This window comes from Octopus bimaculoides, chromosome Z (genome assembly GCF_046866305.1).
Source record: "Octopus bimaculoides isolate indiv1 chromosome Z, ASM4686630v1, whole genome shotgun sequence".
Lineage (NCBI taxonomy): Eukaryota > Metazoa > Mollusca > Cephalopoda > Octopoda > Octopodidae > Octopus > Octopus bimaculoides.
In genome coordinates this window covers 7,945,682-7,966,669 of record NC_142944.1, presented here as the reverse complement: position 1 = coordinate 7,966,669, position 20,988 = coordinate 7,945,682, and the positions used below count along the sequence as shown (strand labels likewise).

Here is a 20,988-nt window from a genome sequence, read left to right as displayed (position 1 = left end):
TTGGTCTCTCTTTGCCAAACCACTAAGTTACAGGGACATAAACACACTAACACCAGTTGTGGGGGACCAACACAGACATAAAGAGATACACATAGATATACACATGTATCATCGTCATTTAATATCCATTGTCCACGATGGCATGGGTTGGACAGTTTGACAAGGGTTGGCAAGCTGCACCACACTCCAGTCTGATTTGGCATGGTTTCTACGGTTGGATGCCCTTCCTAACACCAACCACTCTACAGAGTGTGCTGGGTGCTTTTATGTGCCACCAGCAGAGATACCATTTGCATGACACCAGTATCTGCCACAACTGCCATTTTACTTGGCTTAAAGGTCATGTTCTAAAACACCAAACAGAGAGGCTTGTCTGAGAGTAATGTCTGGACAATATTTTATAATCAGTACCACAAAAAAGCTAATTGGAATCTTGCTAAAATACACAGAAAAGTTGAAGGTTTTACTTGATATGATTGGAAGAGATGAATAATTTGAACAGCAATATAGTGTAGTAATGAGGGTTTTCAAAACTAATTTAAAGTGGAAGTTAATAATGAATTCTTTGATTAGTACAAATCCATAAATTTGTAAGAGAGAATATGAAGTCAATTAGTTTTGACATGTTATGTAATTTGTAATTGTTTTATTGCCCTGTGAGGAATGAAATGCAAAGTTGCTTGAAGCATTGTAGTATAGATGTAGAATAATGAATGAAATGAGAAATAAGGAAATCTAACAATGCAGGAAGTTTTTTTTTGTTTTTTTTTAAACCTTTATATTTCAGTTACCAAGATCCTATCTTCAGAAGAATACAGTCAAAGAAATATGTATTTACATAGATCCTGCCATTTTGGATAGCCCGATGTTTAAGTTGGCAATAGCAGAAACTCCCCAAATAATGTAGTTGGTATCATAGAAGTCATGTTGGGGACGGTAGTGCTAATTAATGACATGCATCAAAATCCTATGAAAACTCACCCCACCCTAACCAATTGTCTGGCAAAAAAACCAAAGCTATGGGAATAAGATTGAGAGAGAAGACCCAGTTAAACTAAAGTCTCATTTGGCTTTGTGAGGAGACACTCCAGAGGTGTACCAATGATGGTGATTGCTGCATTTTGCTGACTGCCACAAACGAACGTTTTTTGGACTGAATAGTGACTGGTGACCAGAAATGGGTTTTCTATAAAAATGTCAAGTGCTGAAGACAGTGGGTAGGGAAGGGAGAAACACCGACACCCTAGGCTAAAGAAGGTCTTCACTCACGTAAAGTGTTGTTATCTTTTTGGCAGGATATGAAAGGTTCAGTCCACTTTGAACTTTTAAAGCCAAACCAAACGATAACAGAGGAGATCTACTGTGAGCAGCTTAAAAGTCAACGCTAGAAGAAAAATTACCATCTTTGGTTTCAAGACAAAAAGGGGTTCTTCCATCAGGATGATGCTCGGCCACAGACAGCAAGGATGACATTCCAAAGGCTGGAGCAGTTTGAATAGGAAATGATGCCCCCACCACCATATTCACTTATTCTGCAGTCTTCAAAATCATTTAGACGGAAAAATATGAATTCTGTCGACGAGGTCAGAACAGTATTGGAGGAGTATTTTTCTTCATGGACAAGTGAATTTTGGAAGAGGGGCCTTGCAAGTCTACCAGATAGATGGAAGGACATTGTAGAAAATGAAGAATATATTTTAGAGTAAAAAAGAACTTTGTTTATCTTAATTTTGAAAAATAAAAGTATTAAAAAATGCATTATTTATGGGGTGACCCAATAGATATAGATATATGACAGTCTTCTTTCAGTTTCTCTCTACCAAATCTATTCACAAAACTTTGGTCAGCCCAAAGCTATAGTAGAAGACACTAGCCCAAGGTGCCATACAGTGGGACTGAACCCAGAACCATGTGACTGAGAAGCAAATTTCTTACCACACTGCCACACCTGCTATTCAAATATTTTGTGCAAAGCATGCTAAGCCAGGTGTCCATTAATGTGATAATGAAAGAGCAAAAGGGGGGGGGAGCGAGAGAGAGAGAGAGAGAGAGAGAGAGAGAGAGAGAGAGAGAGAGAGAAGAAAGAGAGAGAGAGAGAGAGAGAGAAAGAGAGAGAGAGAGAGAGAGAGAGAGGACATACATACCTCTATTGGATTTGAGACCACGCTGGGGCTATATGAATTTTTTCTATTTATTGGAATGTGCCCACAACCTATAACCGAAGACCGTTTAGAACCAAAACTCCATTGAGATAGACCAGCAGCAGTAGGTTTCTGGGGATCTCGTAGCATCCTTTGACTACCCATTCTCATATTAGAGTTAGCACAAATAGGAAATGTATTGCCCCAACTGAAAAAAAATAATATAAAGTAAATGTAAGTTATATGAGTTAAACAGGTTTTTTAAGAATTATTATTATTATTATTTTTTTTACAAAGAATACAACAGCACATCTGTGAGTTAATAGTTGCAGTATGTCATTATAAGTGGTTCTTTGCCAATCATTGAAATGGCTTCTTGAAAATGGTTTACAATGTTTGCAAATAGATATCTGGTACTCTGTTGGTTATGACGAGTGTTTCAGTTGATCCAATCAACAGAAATTAACATGAAATTAATCTGCAAGTATTTGAGCACTCCACAGACACACGTACTCTTAATGAGGTTTCCAGAGAGATTGAGTGTGACACAGAATGTGACAAGGTAGTTAGGTTCAGTGTGCGTGTGCGAGTCTAGTAGTAGTGCAACTCAAAGAACTGCATTGGTAGACAAAATGAAGGATATCAACAAACTAACAAAGATACTTTTTTACCAGAGTGAGATGGCCCTGTTATGATTATGACAGCTCGTAAGGAAGTGCAATGCACACAGGAATCCTTTGCTTTTGTGATCCTTTCCCAAATGTTGTCTGGTTTCATCCAGGCATTGCAGATAGTGTTCATCTATAGAGTTGTAGTTATCAGTAAACCTCTTGGAATGAGGACTTTGGCCGTGTGAAGTATATGAACAGATCATCATCATCGTAGTTTAACGTCCGCTTTCCATGCTAGCATGGATTGGACGATTTGACTGAGGACTGGTGAACCGGATGGCTACACCAGGCTCCAATCTGATTTGGCAGAGTTTCTACAGCTGGATGCCCTTCCTAACGCCAACCACTCAGAGTGTAGTGGCTGCTTTTACGTGTCACCTGCACGAAGGCCAGTCAGGCGGTACTGGCAACGGCCACGCTCAAAATGGTATATTTTACGTGCCACCTGCACAGCAGTCAGTCCAGCGGCACTGGCAATGATCTCGCTCAAATGTCTTTACAGGTGCCATCACGATTTCGCTTGCCCCAACAGGTCTTCGCAAGCTGAGTTTTGTGTCCAATGAAGGAGACGTCTAGGTCACTACTTGGTGCCTCAGATGACTTATAAATGGAAAACATTTGCTGTTCAAGAAAAGCCAGTTGAGAAATGGCAGAACTTCAACCACATAGATGTCTCACAGTACCACAGGACAGGAGATATACATTAGGATGTGAGTTATACTGTCTTGATTAGCTAATATTCAGATAATCCATTGAAGTTATATTCAGAGATCATCATCATCATTAAATGCTCATTTTTCCATGCTTACATGGTTCAGATGGAATTCATTGAGGCAGACTTTTCTACAATCAAATGTCCTTCCTGTTGCCAATCCTCACCTGAATCCAAGCAAGGTAATATTTCCCCATGACCTGACATGTTTGTCACAGAAGACTGAAAACAAACAACATCACTTGTATGACAATGATATTCATTTACAATTATCACATAATGTCTAGAAAAGGGCAAACACACAAACAAACAAACAAACAAACAAACAGGTATGTTTCAGTTTCAGTGATTCCTGGGTAAAAGTTGAGTTTGGCATTGAGAAATAGTCGGGTGAGGAACCTAATGAAGGAAGTTTAGAATGGTGATGTCACTGTAAACTACACGCTGTTTGCTTTACCCATTTTTTAACCAGATATATTATTCAGTGATAAACAGAAGTGATTTATCACCTGAATAACTTGACTTTGAAGAAAATAAATACTTCTCTTTAAATTATCTACAAACTTACAAAGGAGAAACATTAATAGTCAAAAGTCATGCAATCAGAGGAAAAATTGTCGTTTTATTAAAACCAGAAAATATAGTTATGGGTATCAACACAAACATTTTTTTCTAAGCTTTTAAAATCTAAAATGGTAGCGACAGAATCATTTTTTTTCCCTACTTTGGCCACATATTTTGGGTGCTGATGAATAAGAAAATATAAAATACTCGATGGCCTTGCTAGTGCTAATGCCATGTGAAAAAGCACCCAGTACACCAAATGGTTGGCATTAGGAAAAGCATCCAACCACAGAAACCATGTCAAAGTTGACATTGGAGCCTAGCCCCCCCCAAAAAAGTTGATATTAGAGCTTGCTAGTTTCTGTCAAACCATTGTCATTTCTCATTTTTGTCTTAATGGAAAATGAAAGTCAAACAATGATGAAGATCAGTGTAACTGAAGAATTAATAAAAAGTAAAAACTGAAGCCACTCCAAAAATATGAACAGACTTGTGAAATAAAGGAAAGTTAATGCATTTGCGTGTTTAGGTCAATGTGTTTAGAACAGGTATCTTATTTGTATCCAATGGAGGTCAATACACACAATACAGATCTGCAGATCTTAAAAGGGATCAAAGAAATAATTCTTTTGATGTGTTTCAACAAGATATGCTAAAATGGTAAAGGGTTCAGGAATTAATATTAACACGTAAAAAAATCTTACTTTTTCCTTGGTTTTACATCTATGGTATATTTAGGAGGTGAAGTGATTTGGATTTGCTGCTTCCAGGATGTCAGTAATTTCCTTTGTTTTTGAGTAAAAGCCTGCAAGAATTAAGCAAAAAAAAAAAAAAAAAATTGAATGAAGAATTGGATTTTGTTTTTGGGCAGTGGTTTTCAACTACAGTCCATATATAAGATTTTGTTAAAATTTTTTACCTGTAATAAATTAGTTATACTGCTACAAAACACAAAATAGCTTAACTTTTTGTACAATTCCTAATAATATTTCATTATATAAATATAAGGGGATGTTTTAAACATCAAATGGCTATGAGGGGCCCATCCGAGTAAGATAGAAATCGAAGGGGTCCATCCAAGTAAGAGAGAAATTGAAGGGGTTCATCCGAGTAAAATAGAAATCAAAAGAGTCCGTCCGAGTACAACAGAAATCAAAGGGATCCATCCGAGTAAAACAGAAATTGATCCAAGTAAAATAGAAATAAAAGGGATCCGCAAGTAAAAAATGGTTGAGAAATACCTAGCCAAAGATAAATCCCTATACTTGGCTCTTGTGGACTTGGAGAAACCTTTGACAAGGTTCCCCGATCCCTTATCTGGTGCACGATGTGAAAACTGGAGATTGAAGAGTGGTTAATAAGAGCTGTACAGGCCGTGTAGAGGAATACCGTTCATAAGCTAAGGGTTGGCAATGAGTATAGCGAAGAATTCTGGGTAGAAGTAGAGGTCCACCAAGGATCAGACTTCAGCCTCTTCTTATTCATCATAGTCCTCCAGGCAAAAACAGAGGAATTCAAGGCAGGTTGTCCCTGGGAGCTTCTCTATGCTGATGACCTTGCTCTCATAGTGGAATCACTACCAGAACTAGAGAAGAAATTTCAAGTGTGGAAGCAAGGTTTAAAATCGAAAGGCCTTAGAGTCAATGTTGCAAAAACTGAAGTCCTAGTAAGCAGGAAGAGGAACACATCACAAACCCCTTCAGGTAGATGGCCCTGCTCAATCTGTAGGAAAAGTGTAGGTAGAAACTCCGTAAGATGTATCCATTATAAGCTATGGATGCCTAAGAGGTGCAGCAACATCAAAGGAAGGTTAACTGGGAAGATTGGTTTTGTGTGTAGCAGATGCATAGGGGCAATAAACACCACAGATGCTCAGAAAACTGATTCTATCACATTCCAGGGGGAGAAACTAGAAGTAGTTGATAGCTTTCACTACCTAGTGGACCAAGTCTGTAGTGGGAGTGGATGCTCAGAGTGTGTTGCTATTAGAATAAGAATAGCCTGGGCAAAGTTCAGAAAGCTCCTACTTCTACTGGTGACAAAGGGTCTCTCGCTCAGAGTGAAAGGTAGATTGTACGATGCATGTGTGCGAACTGCTATGCTTTACAGCAGTGAAACATGGGCTGTGACTGTTGAGGACACATGTAATGTCAGTGTGCACACACAACAGAGTGTAAACATCACTGAGAGAAATGTTGGCCATAAGAAGCATCAGATGTGGTGTGCAAGAGAGACGACTGCACTGGGATGGTCATGTGCTACGTATGAATGGGGACAGCTGTGTGAAGTGTCACTCCCTAAAGGTGGAAAGAACCCGTGGAAGAGGTAGACCCAGAAAGACGTGGGATGAAGTGGTGAAGCATGACCTTTGAACGTTGGGCCTCACAGAGGCAATGATGAAAGACCAAAACCTCTGGAGATATGCTGTAACTGAGAAGACCCAGCAAGTAAAGTGAGATTACTGCCGTAGCCTACACCAGCCCACTTAGAAAAGCACCTTTGGATCACTGGGCAACATGCCATGCTTGAGGAGACCTATTGAGTCAAGTAAATCAAAATCAAATTGAAATTGTAGTTGTGGCCAATGCCAGTGCCGCCTGACTGGCTCCCATACTGGTGGCACGCAATAAGCACCATTCATGCGTGGATCATTGCCAGTGCCAGTGGAATGTAAAAAGCACCATCTGAATGTCGTCAATGCCAGCCCCCCGCCCCCGACTGGCTCCTATATTGGTGGCACGTAAAAAGCACCATCCGAACATGGCCAATGCCAGTGCCGCCTGACTGACTCCCGTGCTAATGGCACATAAAAAGCACCCACTACACTCTTGGAGTGGTTGGCATTAGAAAGGGCGTCCAGCTGTAGAAACATTGCCTGATCAGATTGGAGCCCGATGAGGCCTTCTGGCCATCCAACCCATGCTAGCATGGAAGATGGATTTTTCACGATGATGACTGAATACAGAAGCTAAGAAATCCTCAATACAACAAAGCCAGCTTACTTAAAGAGTGTTAATAAACAGCAATAGTCGGTCATCACTGAAAGGACCTATGATTAACTCTTTTGATACTGGCTTATCTGGTTCTATATCAAATTCATATTTTAAACTAATCTAACTTAAAACCTTTCATGAAAATGCCATGTTAATTTATGTTTTAAACACCAATTTAAAAATGACAGTTATTTTAGTAAATTCTTCATTATTTTCAAAAAACAAAAGTTATATATTTCAACAGAAATATGGTAACAAAAGGGGTTAAAGACATTCTAGCTGTTACCAGCCTGTCTTTTTTCTTAGATAATGTATCCAGTACTACATTATCTAATATCTTTCTTTTAAGGATAGTTGGGGAGGGTGACGTGTGTACTATTTGTAGCAGGTTGAGCAGTTACAAGAGCTCACGCACTGGATCAAAGGCAGATGAAAACATTCAATTAGAGTTGGGAGGTTTCAACAACATTTGATACAATGAACAAAATTTTGGAAGTTGTTTTGTAATAAATAATAGGAAGATACAAAGAGAATCTTAATTAGATCCCAAGAATTATTACACTTAGGAACTTACAAGATATATTTATTCAGAAAGAAAATAATGAAACCTGTAGATATGTTAAGATTAAGAGACGTCAAAAATTCAGGGTTAAAGAAACAAAGATAAATTGGTGCAAAGTGAAGTAAAATAAATATAACATTTTGAGCAGGGAATTCAAAGCAACAGTGTTCAGATATTAATGATTGTTTCCTCTTCAACTCACTTTGAGGTCTAGGGACATGTATCCTTTGTACTTCTACCCCATATCTCCCAGAACAAGTTGCAGGTTTATTGCTGGTTGTATTTGACTTTGAACAACCCAACTCCTAAGGTCTGAACATGTCCCTTGCTAACTCACGTGACAGACAAGACAGTATGGTTATTTTTTTTGAAAACCCTATTCATATTGCAGCTTTTGATGGGCTTATTTGCACTAGGCACCAAGCCAAAATTTGAACTGAACCCAAGCAAAAAGTGATGACGGTTGCTTCTGATAGGAATCTATGGATGAGATACCTAAGTATTCAGATAAAAAAATAGAACATTTCCAATGTATTTTAAACTGTTCAATTAATGATCAACCACATTATCTAGATTGCAAATGGGGGAAAAAAAAAAAACAGGAAAAATTTTTTTACAGAAATGTTAATAGTTGCTTAAAAGGTTATGAAAATTATACATACCTCATGGTTTATACATTTATCAATTAATTGTAAATATATATTTCGGCTCTCCTCATCAGTTTTGTTACCAACTAAAAATTGGGTACATACTACAAAAGACAAAATAATTAGAAATTAGTTACTCTTAAACCATTACATATGTGTGTCATCATCATCATTTTAATGTCCACTTTTCCATGCTCACATAGGTTGGAAGAAGTTCACTGAGGCAGATTTCCTACAGCTGGATGCCTTTCCTGTCACCAACCCTCACTTGTTTCCAAAGCAAGACGCTTTCAAAGATTGGAAATGGACACTGCTTGCATGATGGAGACAGTAATAAACACACTAATAGTAATAAGCAAAATTCTATCCAACCCACACGAGTATGGAAAAGTGGACATTAAACCAATGGTGATGATACAGGATAGGCTTCTTTCAGTTTCTGTTGATCAATTTCACTTGCAAGGCTTTGGTTGGCCCATAGCTATAGTAAAAGGCACAAACCCAATTTTCATTTATTTTTAGATTCAATAATGAAAGGAGCCAGACTGAGCTTTGAACAAAGGAAAATTATCCCTGAAGTGTATCAGAAAGTTTGAAAATACAGTGAAAATGCAAAGACAGTTCTGCTTATACAACTTACCACCAACTGTTCAGAATGTGCACAAGAAATGTTCCAGAAGACTATGGACATCTATGAGCCCCACAAAGCAAGAAAAGGTACTAGAAATACGTTGCCAGAGTTCACAAAAAATTTTGAAGCATTGACATTCGAAAGATTACATTTCAAGAAAATAATCCAGACCAAAGAGTGGTGTTTTGCGAGTGGTACTTGGCAAGATGCACACTTTCCAATAAATATTGTTTCCACATATTACAGAATATCATGTTAATTTACCAGAAGTTATAGTACGGTGTTGCTTACCATTGAAAAAAAGATTAATCGAAGCATTCTTTTGTCATGGTACTATGACTGGTTCCATTCTACTTGAACTTGCTGTGACAATCTGTTGTCCCAATCATTCGAGATGATATAAGATATGGAGTTTTACTTCCAACAAGATGCGGCACTCCCTACCATAGTTATATAAGGGCCTACCTTGACATTTTGCCAAACAGGTGGATTGGACAAAAAGGTTCAGTAGAATCCACATCTTGTTTGTCAGACTTCATACAAGACTTTTGAAGGCGGCAGAAACGTTAACACGCTGGGCGAAATGCTTAGCAGTATTTCATCTGCCGCTATGTTCTGAGTTCAAATAGTGCCGAGGTCGACTTTGCCTTTCATCCTTTCAAGGTCGATAAATTAAGTACCAGTTACGCACTGAGGTCGATGTAATCGACTTAATCCCTTTGTCTGTCCTTGTTTGTCCCCTCTATGTTTAGCCCCTTGTGGGCAATAAAGAAATAACAAGACTTTTTGTTTTTATGGAGATACTTAAATGATAAAGTTTAGAGTACAAAATCAGCAACATGTGATGAATTTGAGGGCAGCCATTGAATGAGAATGCACACAAATGTTATAACTGAAATGTTTCTTGATGTTTGCAATCCCTTTGCTTCACGTTATCAAGAGCATTTGGATCAGAATGGTCATCAATTTGAAAAACAGGCAGTAGAGAAAAGATGTCCCACCCATGCACCATGAGATTTATTTATTTTCTATCACTTAGATGTGGGTAGTTATTCTGAACACCCCTTTTCAGGGCCTCTCTGACTGAAAGAATAGAGTGAGTGTTGAGCCTCATGGAGACAATAAGACCTTTGGCACTATGTTGTGCTTGAGAAGAAGACACATCAAGCTGAGCAAAATCGCAGTCGTGGCAGATACTGGTGTCACACAAATGGTACCCGTGCCAGTGGCACATAAAAATGCTCATTACACTCTGAGTGGTTGGCATTAGGAAGGGCATCCAGCCGTAGAAAACCATGCCAAATCAGACTGGAGCCTGACACAGCCTTCCAGCATGCTAGCCCAGTCAAACCGTCCAACGCATGCCAGCATGGACAACGGATGTTAAATGACGACGACAACTGGGGAGTAGGCCTGAATGCTTGCAACAGAATGAACTGCTATATAGAAAAAAAATAAATAAATAAAAGAAATTCTTTTAAAAAGTCCCCAAGAATCAAATGACAGTGTTAAACAGGCCAATAGATTAAGCCTCCCACCTATGAAAAGGAATGGTTTTGACCCTTGATGGACTTTCAGACAGTTCCTATCTCAAGGAGAGGAATTTGGTTATAAACATACAGTAACAACGATGATAACGATGAGTTTATAATCTTAAAAACTGAAATCAGAGACTTACTTTTCCCCATTACTCTGGTGAATTGTTTTGGAAGATCCTCGCCTGCCTGTGAAGTATCTCCTTCAGAGATTGGACTTAAATTTGCTTTCCGTATTGGTAATTTATCATTTGATGCTATGTCTGCATTTGCTTTCATTGGTGTATTTAGAATGCTCTTCAACTCCGCCAATGCTGTTTTAATTGAACCACCACTCATGATATTCTGAAAAATGAATAAATAAAATGAGAGAGAGAGAAACCTTGTGCTCTGTGTATGTTACATAAACTTAAGTACTGGCCAGCATTGGCTTAGACCAGTGCTACATGGTCCGCGAGCCATTAGCTGCCAGTACGTGGCGAGTTTCCAGAAAAAAAAGAAACATTATAAAATGCTTATGTAATATTGTATTATTTGTTTACAAAATAAATATAAGATAAAAAGAATTTGCCAACTTTTATTATATTCATTATATATATTGTTTCCAGTATAAATTGATATTACTAAGAAATATTACCAGCACCTGGCACACTGGGAAAAAAAGACAAACTGCCGGTATGCCACATCAGATAGTTTGAGAAGCACTAGCCTAGACTATATTTAAATTGAATACAATGAACTAAGAACATATTTACTATTAATTTCTTGACTTTTCACATCTACATATACTGCATAACCTTCTTGGAATTTTGTGAAATTCTCTTAACATTCCAGAAATCTACATAAAGGCCCCCTAAGACCCTAGAAGTACTGCCCTTCATTTAAATACTCTGCACAAGGCCTGAAAACAGGCATTCTTTCGAGTCATGGTTCTATTAACCCTTTTGACACCAATCCAACCAAGACCACCCTAAAATCTCTAATACAAACTTCTTGTTTAAAACCTTCAGTCATCAAACTTTCAGATTAATTCTTATTTTAATAATAGCAAAGTCATTTTACCAAACTGTTCATTATTTTCAAAATGAACTGAAACAAAGGCTGGTGCCACGTAAAAAGCACTTTGTCCACTCTATGGCGTGGTTGCTGTTAGGAAGGGCATCCAGCTGTAAAAACCCTACGAAAACAGACAGTAGCCTGGTGTAGTTTTCTACCTGGCTGGCTCCTGGAAAACCGTCCAACCCATGCCAGCATGGAAGGTAGAAGTTTGATGATGATGATGATGAAAGAAAAGCAGAACATCTCAAGAAAAATATGGTAACAAAAGGGTTAAAGGAAGAGACTGGCGGCAGGAAAGGGAGATACTTATTCTCACAGTCGACACTTTGATCTGAATGCTTGCAACAGAGGACTCTTCTAATGATACCAAATGGCGCTAACCAACCCTTTAGCATTTAAACCAGTCACATCTGGCCAAAATATTCTACCTGTGTTATGTCTAAACCGTTAAATCATTGAAATCTTGAATGTAAAAAAAAAAACCAGTTGAAATGAAATAAACTCTTCAGCATTTAAACCAGCCATATTTGGCCTAAATATTCTCCGTTTTATGATCAAAGTGGCCACATCTGGCCTCTCGTGCTTACTCTACAATGTTATTCAAAAAAATAAACAATCTTAACAAAACATCAAAGTTACGAGATAATGCATGATTAATTCAACATAATGTGAACCAATAAACATTACATATGACAGTAGTAATTTGAATGTTAAAAGGGTTAATATAACATTAACCCTTTCGTTACCATATTTCTAACCAAATTACACCCCTTATGTGTTTCAATTAATTTCTAACAGTCATAAATTTAGGCTGGTTTCATTAAACAACTCTAACTTTTTTATTTATCAGCATATTAATGTGATTTTTGGAAGATAAATTAACGAAAGGTTCTCAACCAATTCTATACCAAAATTTTTGTCACAAAGTGACTTTAATTACAGGTAAATACAGGTAAATTCAACAAAATATAAAATTATTAAAATTTTTGTTCAAACATCGCTATAGAAAATGGGTTATTAGCTAATATTCAATTGGGTATACAACAAAATATTATTATAGAAGAGTTGTGCACATTACTGGATTTATTACTGTCTCTTTTGCCAGTATAAAATTAAAATCCAGAGCAGTACCCAGTATTTGATTCACAAATCTTTTCCAAACTTTGATCCCCCATTTTGTTCGCTTTCCTGGCATATACTGTTGAAAATGCACTCGGCCTTTATAGCCAACCATATCCTTATCTATAAACTGTTTTATATGTGCTTTGAACAGTCAATGAGGGGTCTTATTTTAAATAAGGGATCAAAGTCTGGTTTTCCACGTACTGGTGTACTGCTCGTGTCTCTTACATGTAGATATTGAGTCAATTTTAAAAACCGTATCCTCGTCATTATACTTGAGACATATTCATCGCCAAAGGGTTCATCAATACTCCAGTAATTTGTTATTCTAGGTAACTTTCTAATGCCCATAATAATATTTATGGCAAAATATGCTTTAATTTCATTCAAGCTTATGGGAAACCTCAAACTATCCTTTTTTACGCTTTGTTTACATTTAGCGTAACAGTTTGTTTCCGCCGTAATCAATTCAAATAGGCACATCGAAAAAAGCAAAAAGAAATAGTCTAAAGCTTTACTCTCCTGGGTAAGACAGTGACTTGGTCCAGTTTCTTCAGAAAAATCACTGAAAGAAGGAGTTTTTAAATTTTCACTCCATTCAGGTACTAATTCATTCTCTTTATCGCTATTATCGGAGCTCTCGGATTCACTGCTTTCATTTTCGGAAAATGAAACCTCAGATTCATTATCAAATACCACGTGCTTTTTTTTTTTTTCGGTTACAGAGTTAGATTTATCAAGGTCTTCAACGGAAAATCCTTCGAATTCTGACTCGCTGCTTGACAGAATAAAATTCGTATCCATTTTTTTGTCAGGATTACAAATTTTGAAAACACAACAGGAACAAATTTGGAAAAAAATCTCCCAAAATTCACAAAATCAAAAAAACATGTTGATCGTTGTACAAAACTATAGCTGAACTGTTTACACAAATAATCACGTGTTTTCACGAATGTACTAACGAGATTTGCTCAGATATTCTCATTTAAATATGAATAGGTGATTACGGGCAGTTTTGGGCGGCTTGGTCACATGAACCAAAATTTTTTTCGGGCAGCTTTGGGCGGTTTGGTAACGAAAGGGTTAATAAATATAAAATATTAAATTTGGTTCATTAGTATAAAGTTGTTTTTTTTTAACAAAGTATCTCATGTAAAAGCACGTTTAATCTTATCTTGTGGTAACAGATTATCTTAATCCTTTGCCTGTCCAAAGTATTTTCATAAGTTTGTCCTAAACATCCGTGCTTGCTTTCAGTCTTGAAGTTAGCCTTTGTTTCATACATTCTGAGTAATATAAAACTTTCTTTTCAAATGTCCCGAGTAATTCTGATAGTTGAAAAGAATTGGGAATATGTGTATCATACACAATGCATGAACGCCAGGGAAATATGTGACATGCCAGAGATATTTCCCTGGCATGTCACATGGGATATACAGGAGAGGAAAAAGGGTTAATAGAAGATTTTCATTAAGCACTAAGATATGGCATGGTCAGTCCTTTCAAATATAGAAACTTTTTAGATGAAAAAGGTTATAATTACCTGTTCTAAAGTCCTCAAAAGCTTGTGTCTATCTTTTAATTTCTGTATACTTAATACTATTTTGTGTCGTGCTCCTTTTGTAACATTCTGAAAAGAATCAAAAAATCATTCCATGAAATAAACCAATGCTTCTGTAGTTTTAGAAACACAGATGTGTCTCAGTCTTCTAAATCAAACCACAAGGCTTTGGTTGGCCGAGAGCAATAGCAGAAATCCCTTGCCTAAGTTGCAGCACAGGGAGACGAAACCTAAAAACCATACAGAATTAGGTACAATAACATCATTTAACCTTTTGGGACTATTTTTAATGAAGTAAGCCGTCTATGCATTTTTAAATTAATCTAATAACCAACTTCATCATTAAATTGTTGTTTAGAATATAATTGAAGAGATGGAAAATTTTAATTTAAATATGAACAATTTTAAAATTATTGGTTTTGCATCATTGATGCCCGTTCACAGTTTCAAGCAGCTTGGTGTCAAAAAATGCAAATATTTGAGTAAGTTGACTCATTATTGGCCAATGTTTTATTTTAGGGACAAAGATTTTAAATTTTTACTCTTTTACTTGTTTCAGTCATTTGACTGTGACCATGCTGGAGCACCACTTTTAATCGAGCAAATCAACCCCAGGACTTATTCTTTGTAAGCCTAGTACTTATTCTATCGGTCCCTTTTTGCCGAACCGTTAAGTTACGGGGACGCAAACACACCAGCATCGGTTGTCAAGCGATGTTGGGGGAGGACAAACACACACACACATATACCGGGCTTCTTTCAGTTTCCATCTACCAAATCCACTACCAAAATTTTGGTCGGCCCAAGGTACCACACAGAAGGACTGAACCTGGAACCATGTAGTTGGTAAGCAAACTACTTACCACACAACCACTCCTAAAGATTTTTGTGTTTCTTTTGTTATATAAATAAAAATACATAAAAAAAAAAGGAACAAGAGAAATATAATGAAAGAGCCCTTAGGAGCTAAAAAAAATGTTAAAAATTCATAAATAATATTCAAAGTTGAATTATGGCCTTTAAGTGGTTAACAATAAATATTTTTTCTCAATTACTAGTCTACACACGAAGGCTCAGACAGAAAAATCTATAATAGCCATAGGTATTAACAAATCTAGCATGGGCTATTCTGATTATGTTCAGAGAAGATGTACAAGAATACTGCAAAATCTGCTTTTATCCTTCAGATCAACCAAACAATAATAAAACTAATTTGTACATGAAAAATCATTCGAGCGAGATCGTTGCCAGTACCGCTGGACTGGCTCCTGTGCAGGTAGCACGTAAAATACACCATTTTGAGCATGGCCGTTGCCAGTACCGCCTGACTGACCTTCGTACCAGTGGCATGTAAAAGCATCTACTACACTCTCAGAATGGTTGGCGTTAGGAAGGGCATCCAGCTGTAGAAACACTGCCAGATCAGATTGGAGCCTGGTGCAGCTATCTGGTTTGCCAGTCCTCAGTCAAATCGTCCAACCCATGGAAAGTGGACGTTAAACGATGATGATGCCTTTCATGGCACTGGCCCTTGTCTGTTTTTCAAGAGAGATATTTGTTTTTTTATTCTGCTTACCTCTTGCAAGTGCGAACATGTTGTCAATGGAGAATTTAAACATCACATCAACATTTTGCTCAGACAATGACAACAAACAGGAGCCATATGAAATGTCAACATCCACATGCACACGACAGGCTTCCATACAGTTTCTATCTACTAATTTCATGCACAATCCTCCATTTTTCCTCTCCACAACCAGAGTGTCATCTCCTTAGAATACCCATATTTTGCTCATAGTTGTTCAAGAAGAATGCCAACTGCATTGTCGTCAGTAGCCTTGAAAGGCTTTCAGGTGTCATGGAATCGCTACTGTACCCAAATAATTAAAACACAAACATATGGAAGTTAACCTATTTCTCTAATAAGTAACTAATTTATATAGTTATATAACTACTTGACTATTCTATGTACATCACAAATTTGGAGAAGCTGGTATGCCATCAGAAGTTGAATCTGTCATTTTGAAGTAGTCTTTTCACGTGTGTGCATGTGTGTAAGCACTAGAGAAGAAGAGAAGGAGAAAAGGATAACAGAAAGAGAGAGGGGGAGGAACAGAGAAAGATTTTCTTTCTAATGAAGGATCAGTTCCACCTAATGTCAGATTTCTCTTCTGAAATGGTACGTCTAGCCTCATTCATCATAGGGATTTGATTCCAGAACAACACAGTGATAAATGAATCATCTCCACATACTTTGTAAATGGAACAAATGGTAGAATCATTGTCTCCATCTGTATAAATCCTTATAAAAAAAAAAAAATGTAGCCTTGCAGCACAATCATGCAAACAAGCAATAATCAGTGTATTCTGAGCAGTTGACACTGTGGGTGTTCACCGAGGCACATTTCTGCTGTAGAAGTAAAATCTTTGACTACCAACCTACGTTATCACAGATCAGTCTGTGATAAGCATACCATGTCATCCTCAGATCAGTGAGAAATGAATCCGAGAGATATGAAGTTAAAGGGTAAAGACCATGGGATAGTACTTAGAAAGTTCCCCTATGAGACATGAGTCCAGGCAAGGTTGTTTGTAGAAGACCAGCAGTTTGTCTATGCATACCAGACTCTCCTCTCGATGCCACTGATGTTATCCAAGGGAAAGGCAAAGGGATCGATACAGCTTGGCACCTGTGACGTCACAATTCATTTCTACAGCTGAGTGAACTGGAGCAATGTGAAATAAAGTGTCTTGCTCAAGAACACAACACACAGCCTGGTCCAGGAAATGAACTCACTATCTCATAACTGTGAGCCTGACACTCTAACCACTGAGCCAAGTGCCTTTACAAGTTACATGTATGTAAATTTATCCAGATCCATGAACTTCACTACAAAGTTTCCTCTGATGCAAACAGTCGTTAATTTCCTCAGACTGATTCCTGGCAGCTTTATGCTCCTAGAAGGGAAAGCAACAACATTTTACATTTTATGTTCCTGTAATACCTGCTCTTCGAGCCATTGCTCAGAAAGATCCATCATGTCTTCATAACTCAACAATTGAAATAAGTAGGAGTATTTGTGCAATCGCAGACTTTTCAACCAAATAGGAACATCTACAACAAAAATAAAATAAATCAAAATAAATCAAAAATGAAAACAAAAACCAGAAAGCAAAAACAAAAAAAAAAAAATCAAATTGTTATTTGCAAATATACATAAAAAAAACATAAGTATAGTAATGTATCTTAGAATAATAATCTATATTTTACTATGGTAATTATTCTATAGAATAATAACCATAGTAAAATAAAAGTGTGTGTGTGATCATTGTTTGAGCATCTAGTTTTCTATGCTTGCATGGGTCAGACAGAATTCAATGAGAGTTTTTCTATAGCCAAATGACCTTCCTGTTTCCAAGCAGAGTAATATTTCTTTATGGTTGGACATATTTTCACAGAAAATTGGAAGCCATAGGCACTGCTTGCAGTGATGGTTCCTTTACAACCATCACATGATGTCAAAACACAATCAAAACCCCCCACCCCTATACACATATGTCACAATATATAGATTCAAGTAATCCAGTGGTACTCATAAAAAAAGCTCTTTAATGTATCATCATTCTAGAAAACATATCGTACGATCCAGGAGAAAACAATAAGGGGCATATAAAATTATGAATAACGAGAGAAATAATTTGTCATGAAATTTGAATTTTCTTATTGTTAGATAAAATTTCATCAAATTGTTTTGTAACTTAAAAACATGTAAATAATTTATATTATCGTATCTAATAAATCAATTACTTACATGCAAAAAATCCTTCAAAATAATGCAGAATTTAAGCTACGTCTTCAGGTGAAAGACAGTCTTTGTTAAATAGTAAATTCTCTTACATACATAAACACAGACACATCGAACTTCTTTCGGCACTACTTAAATACAGAGATACCACATAGGCACTACTTATAATACAGAGGTCTACATAACGACATGAAGGGGAGGTAATCTAGTCTTACCAAAATTACTGTTAATGATGTAAGGGGCCCCACAATATCGTCTGTTTTTACTTTGATCTTTTTCCCCCACAAGATGTTTTAGGGTTAGATTTTAGGGGTAAGGTTAGTTTTTAGGGTTAGGTGGTGTGCACACACTTTACCTTCACCCATTGTATGATATTGCGATCATCTCTTGTGCTTGTATCAGCAATAAGTGTCATTACTCGTCCATACAGCGTTCACTTAAAATGTTTTGTATGTAACACACCATGTCTTTTGAAAAAATTTACCAACTTCTTCAGATCATTTGCAATAGTTGTAACTTGAAATATATCCATTTCGACTTACACAAGGGCCGCTTATGTGAAATCACAATAGTTTTGGTAAAACTAGATTACCTCCCCTTTATATCATTACATAAACGTGTCAGGACCTCTGTATTTAAGTAGTACCCTTCTTTCAGTTTTTTGGTTTATCAAATCCACTCTCAAGTCTTTGGTCAGTTCAGAGCTATAACAGAAGATACTTGCCCAAAATGCCACACAGTGGAACTGAACCCAAAATAGAGTGGATAGAAAGCAAGCTTTTCAACTACACACCTATAATAGACACACAACAGACACTATCTTTCTTTTAGTATCATGTTAAACGATGATGACGAGCACAAAAATGAAAGAACATTATTGACTAAGAAAGAAAAAAAAGATTTTTACAGTTCCATGTTTTATACAAAAAAAAAAAAAAAAAAAAAAAAAATTGGATCTTTCACCCCACTACAATTTTCCCAGGCCCCACAATAGGAATCACCAATCTAAAATGTTTGTGAAAACTCAATCATGGAAAATGGTGGTTGTAAAGTGCAAGGAGAACAAGTGAGAGCTATGAATAGATACATCATCATTTAATGTCCCCTTTTCCATGGGGCATTTGCATTCACAACTGCCAGATTATGGCTTTGTGCTTCCCAAACCGGGTTGTGTATTGTGTTCTTTGAGCAAAACACTTTATTTCATGTTGTTCTCATTCACTCGGCCATAAACGAGTAACCTTGTTACAGACCGGCATCTTGTTTAGGGAGAATGTTATGATCTGAGCCACTTATACAGCATGGAAACAATGTATGCAGCCCAAGTTCTTCCTAGAACCCAAGAAAGATTTTCACAGGCCATGGGGAAAATAGGTTGGGAAACATTGCTTTAGACTTTTGTGTAATACCCTGCAAACTCAGATATAATCTTGTGGATTATTCTAACACCCGTAATATCAGGATACATCAATATCGGCAGATTTTCTTTCTACAGCTGAATCCCTTATCACAAACCCTTGCTTGTTTACAAATAAGATATTTTTCTTAATCCATGAAACAGGAACAGCACAATGTCCCAGACATGATTTCACAGACAGTAATGTCCTGAGGTCACCTGTTATTCTTTTTTCTTTAAGGGTCCAATGGAATTTACTTAGGCAGATTTTCAACAATCAGATGCCCTTGCTGTTGCTAACTCTCACAGGTTTCCAACCAAGAAAGGTAATATTTTCCCCCTTGGCCAGAGGTGTTTCCATAAAAGAGACTACAATGAATGACATTGCTTGTATGACGATAACATTCACAAACTGTTATCACAAGATAACAAAACAGGGACACATACATCCACACTTGAGAGGTCGGGCTTCTATCAGGTTCTACCTACCAAATCCACTCACCTCAGCTCACATGAGGGGTATAATAGAAGTCACTTTCCCAAGAGGCCACACAGTGGGACTGAACCTGATACCATGTGGTTGGGAAGTGGATTTTTTAACTACACATCCATGCCTATGCCCTGTCATGTCTGCAAGAGCAAGCACAAGCAGGAACGGATGAAGTATATTTTGTGATGTTTTGTTCATTTATATATGATATCGTATAAACTTTCATAATTATTAATGGAAAATAAAATTAATGATATCTGCCTGTGGATAACATCTGGATAACATTTAAACTAAATTGATATCAAATTTCAGTAATTTGGAATTCTTGATTAAAAATTATTTCTATTACAATTTATTAATGCTTTTGACTTGAAAGTTGATACAATATTTATTTGGTTGCAGGAATTCACAAGCTGCTTTTGTTGCAACTTCATAGTTTGAACTTAAAAAAAAAAAAAAAAAAAAAGATACTTTATTTCAATTTATAGTCAAGGAAATCTTATAATTTCATAACTAGAAAGATCTTTTTAATGCTAAAGTTCAGTATCTTGGATACATTATATTGAATATATGCCGTGCTTGAGTAGACCTACTGAGTCAAATAAATCAAAATCAAATTAAATGGAAATTGTAGTTGTGGTAAATACCAGTGCTGATCGCCGCCAGAGCTGCCTGACTGGGTCCATACTGATGGCATGTAAAAAGCACCCACTAAACTCTGAGTGGTTGGCATTAGGAAGGGCATCCAGCTGTAGAAACTCTGCCAAATCAGATTGGAGCCTGGTGCAGTCCCCTGGCTTGCCAGTCCCCAGTCAAACCATCCAACTCATGCCAGCATGGAAAACGGACGTTAAACGATGATGATAATGATGATGATGATGATGATGATGATGATGATGATGATGATGATGATGATGATGATGATCCACTTTGAAGAAATAATTTAATTACACTTAATATTTTTTGTTTTGAGTTGTAATTAGAATGAAATGAGTAATAAACAAAGTCCAAATTAATTTTATTATGGACATGGCACAGGAAGAAGAGAAGTATGGTCAGAAAATATTAGGTTTCTTAAAAAAAAAAAAAAAGAAAAAA

At 36.9% G+C, this 20,988-nt stretch overlaps 1 protein-coding gene across 6 annotated transcripts in view; it reads right to left on the bottom strand.

The window, feature by feature from the left end:
- Positions 1-20,988, bottom strand: part of LOC106877587 (protein Smaug homolog 1) — a 137,449-nt gene that overhangs the window by 15,370 nt on the left and 101,091 nt on the right. For all 6 annotated transcript variants that reach the window (XR_016244815.1, XM_089365478.1, XM_089365480.1 and 3 more), the window contains 6 exons: positions 17,204-17,313; positions 14,181-14,267; positions 10,600-10,801; positions 8,306-8,394; positions 4,793-4,893; positions 2,145-2,349 (listed from right to left, as the gene is read on the bottom strand). Coding sequence is in view for 5 of the 6 variants with exons in the window: in XM_089365478.1 (XP_089221604.1) it covers positions 2,145-2,349; positions 4,793-4,893; positions 8,306-8,394; positions 10,600-10,801; positions 14,181-14,267; positions 17,204-17,313 (794 nt within the window). In the remaining variant the exon portion in view is untranslated. The remainder of the gene's footprint in view (positions 1-2,144; positions 2,350-4,792; positions 4,894-8,305; positions 8,395-10,599; positions 10,802-14,180; positions 14,268-17,203; positions 17,314-20,988) is intronic.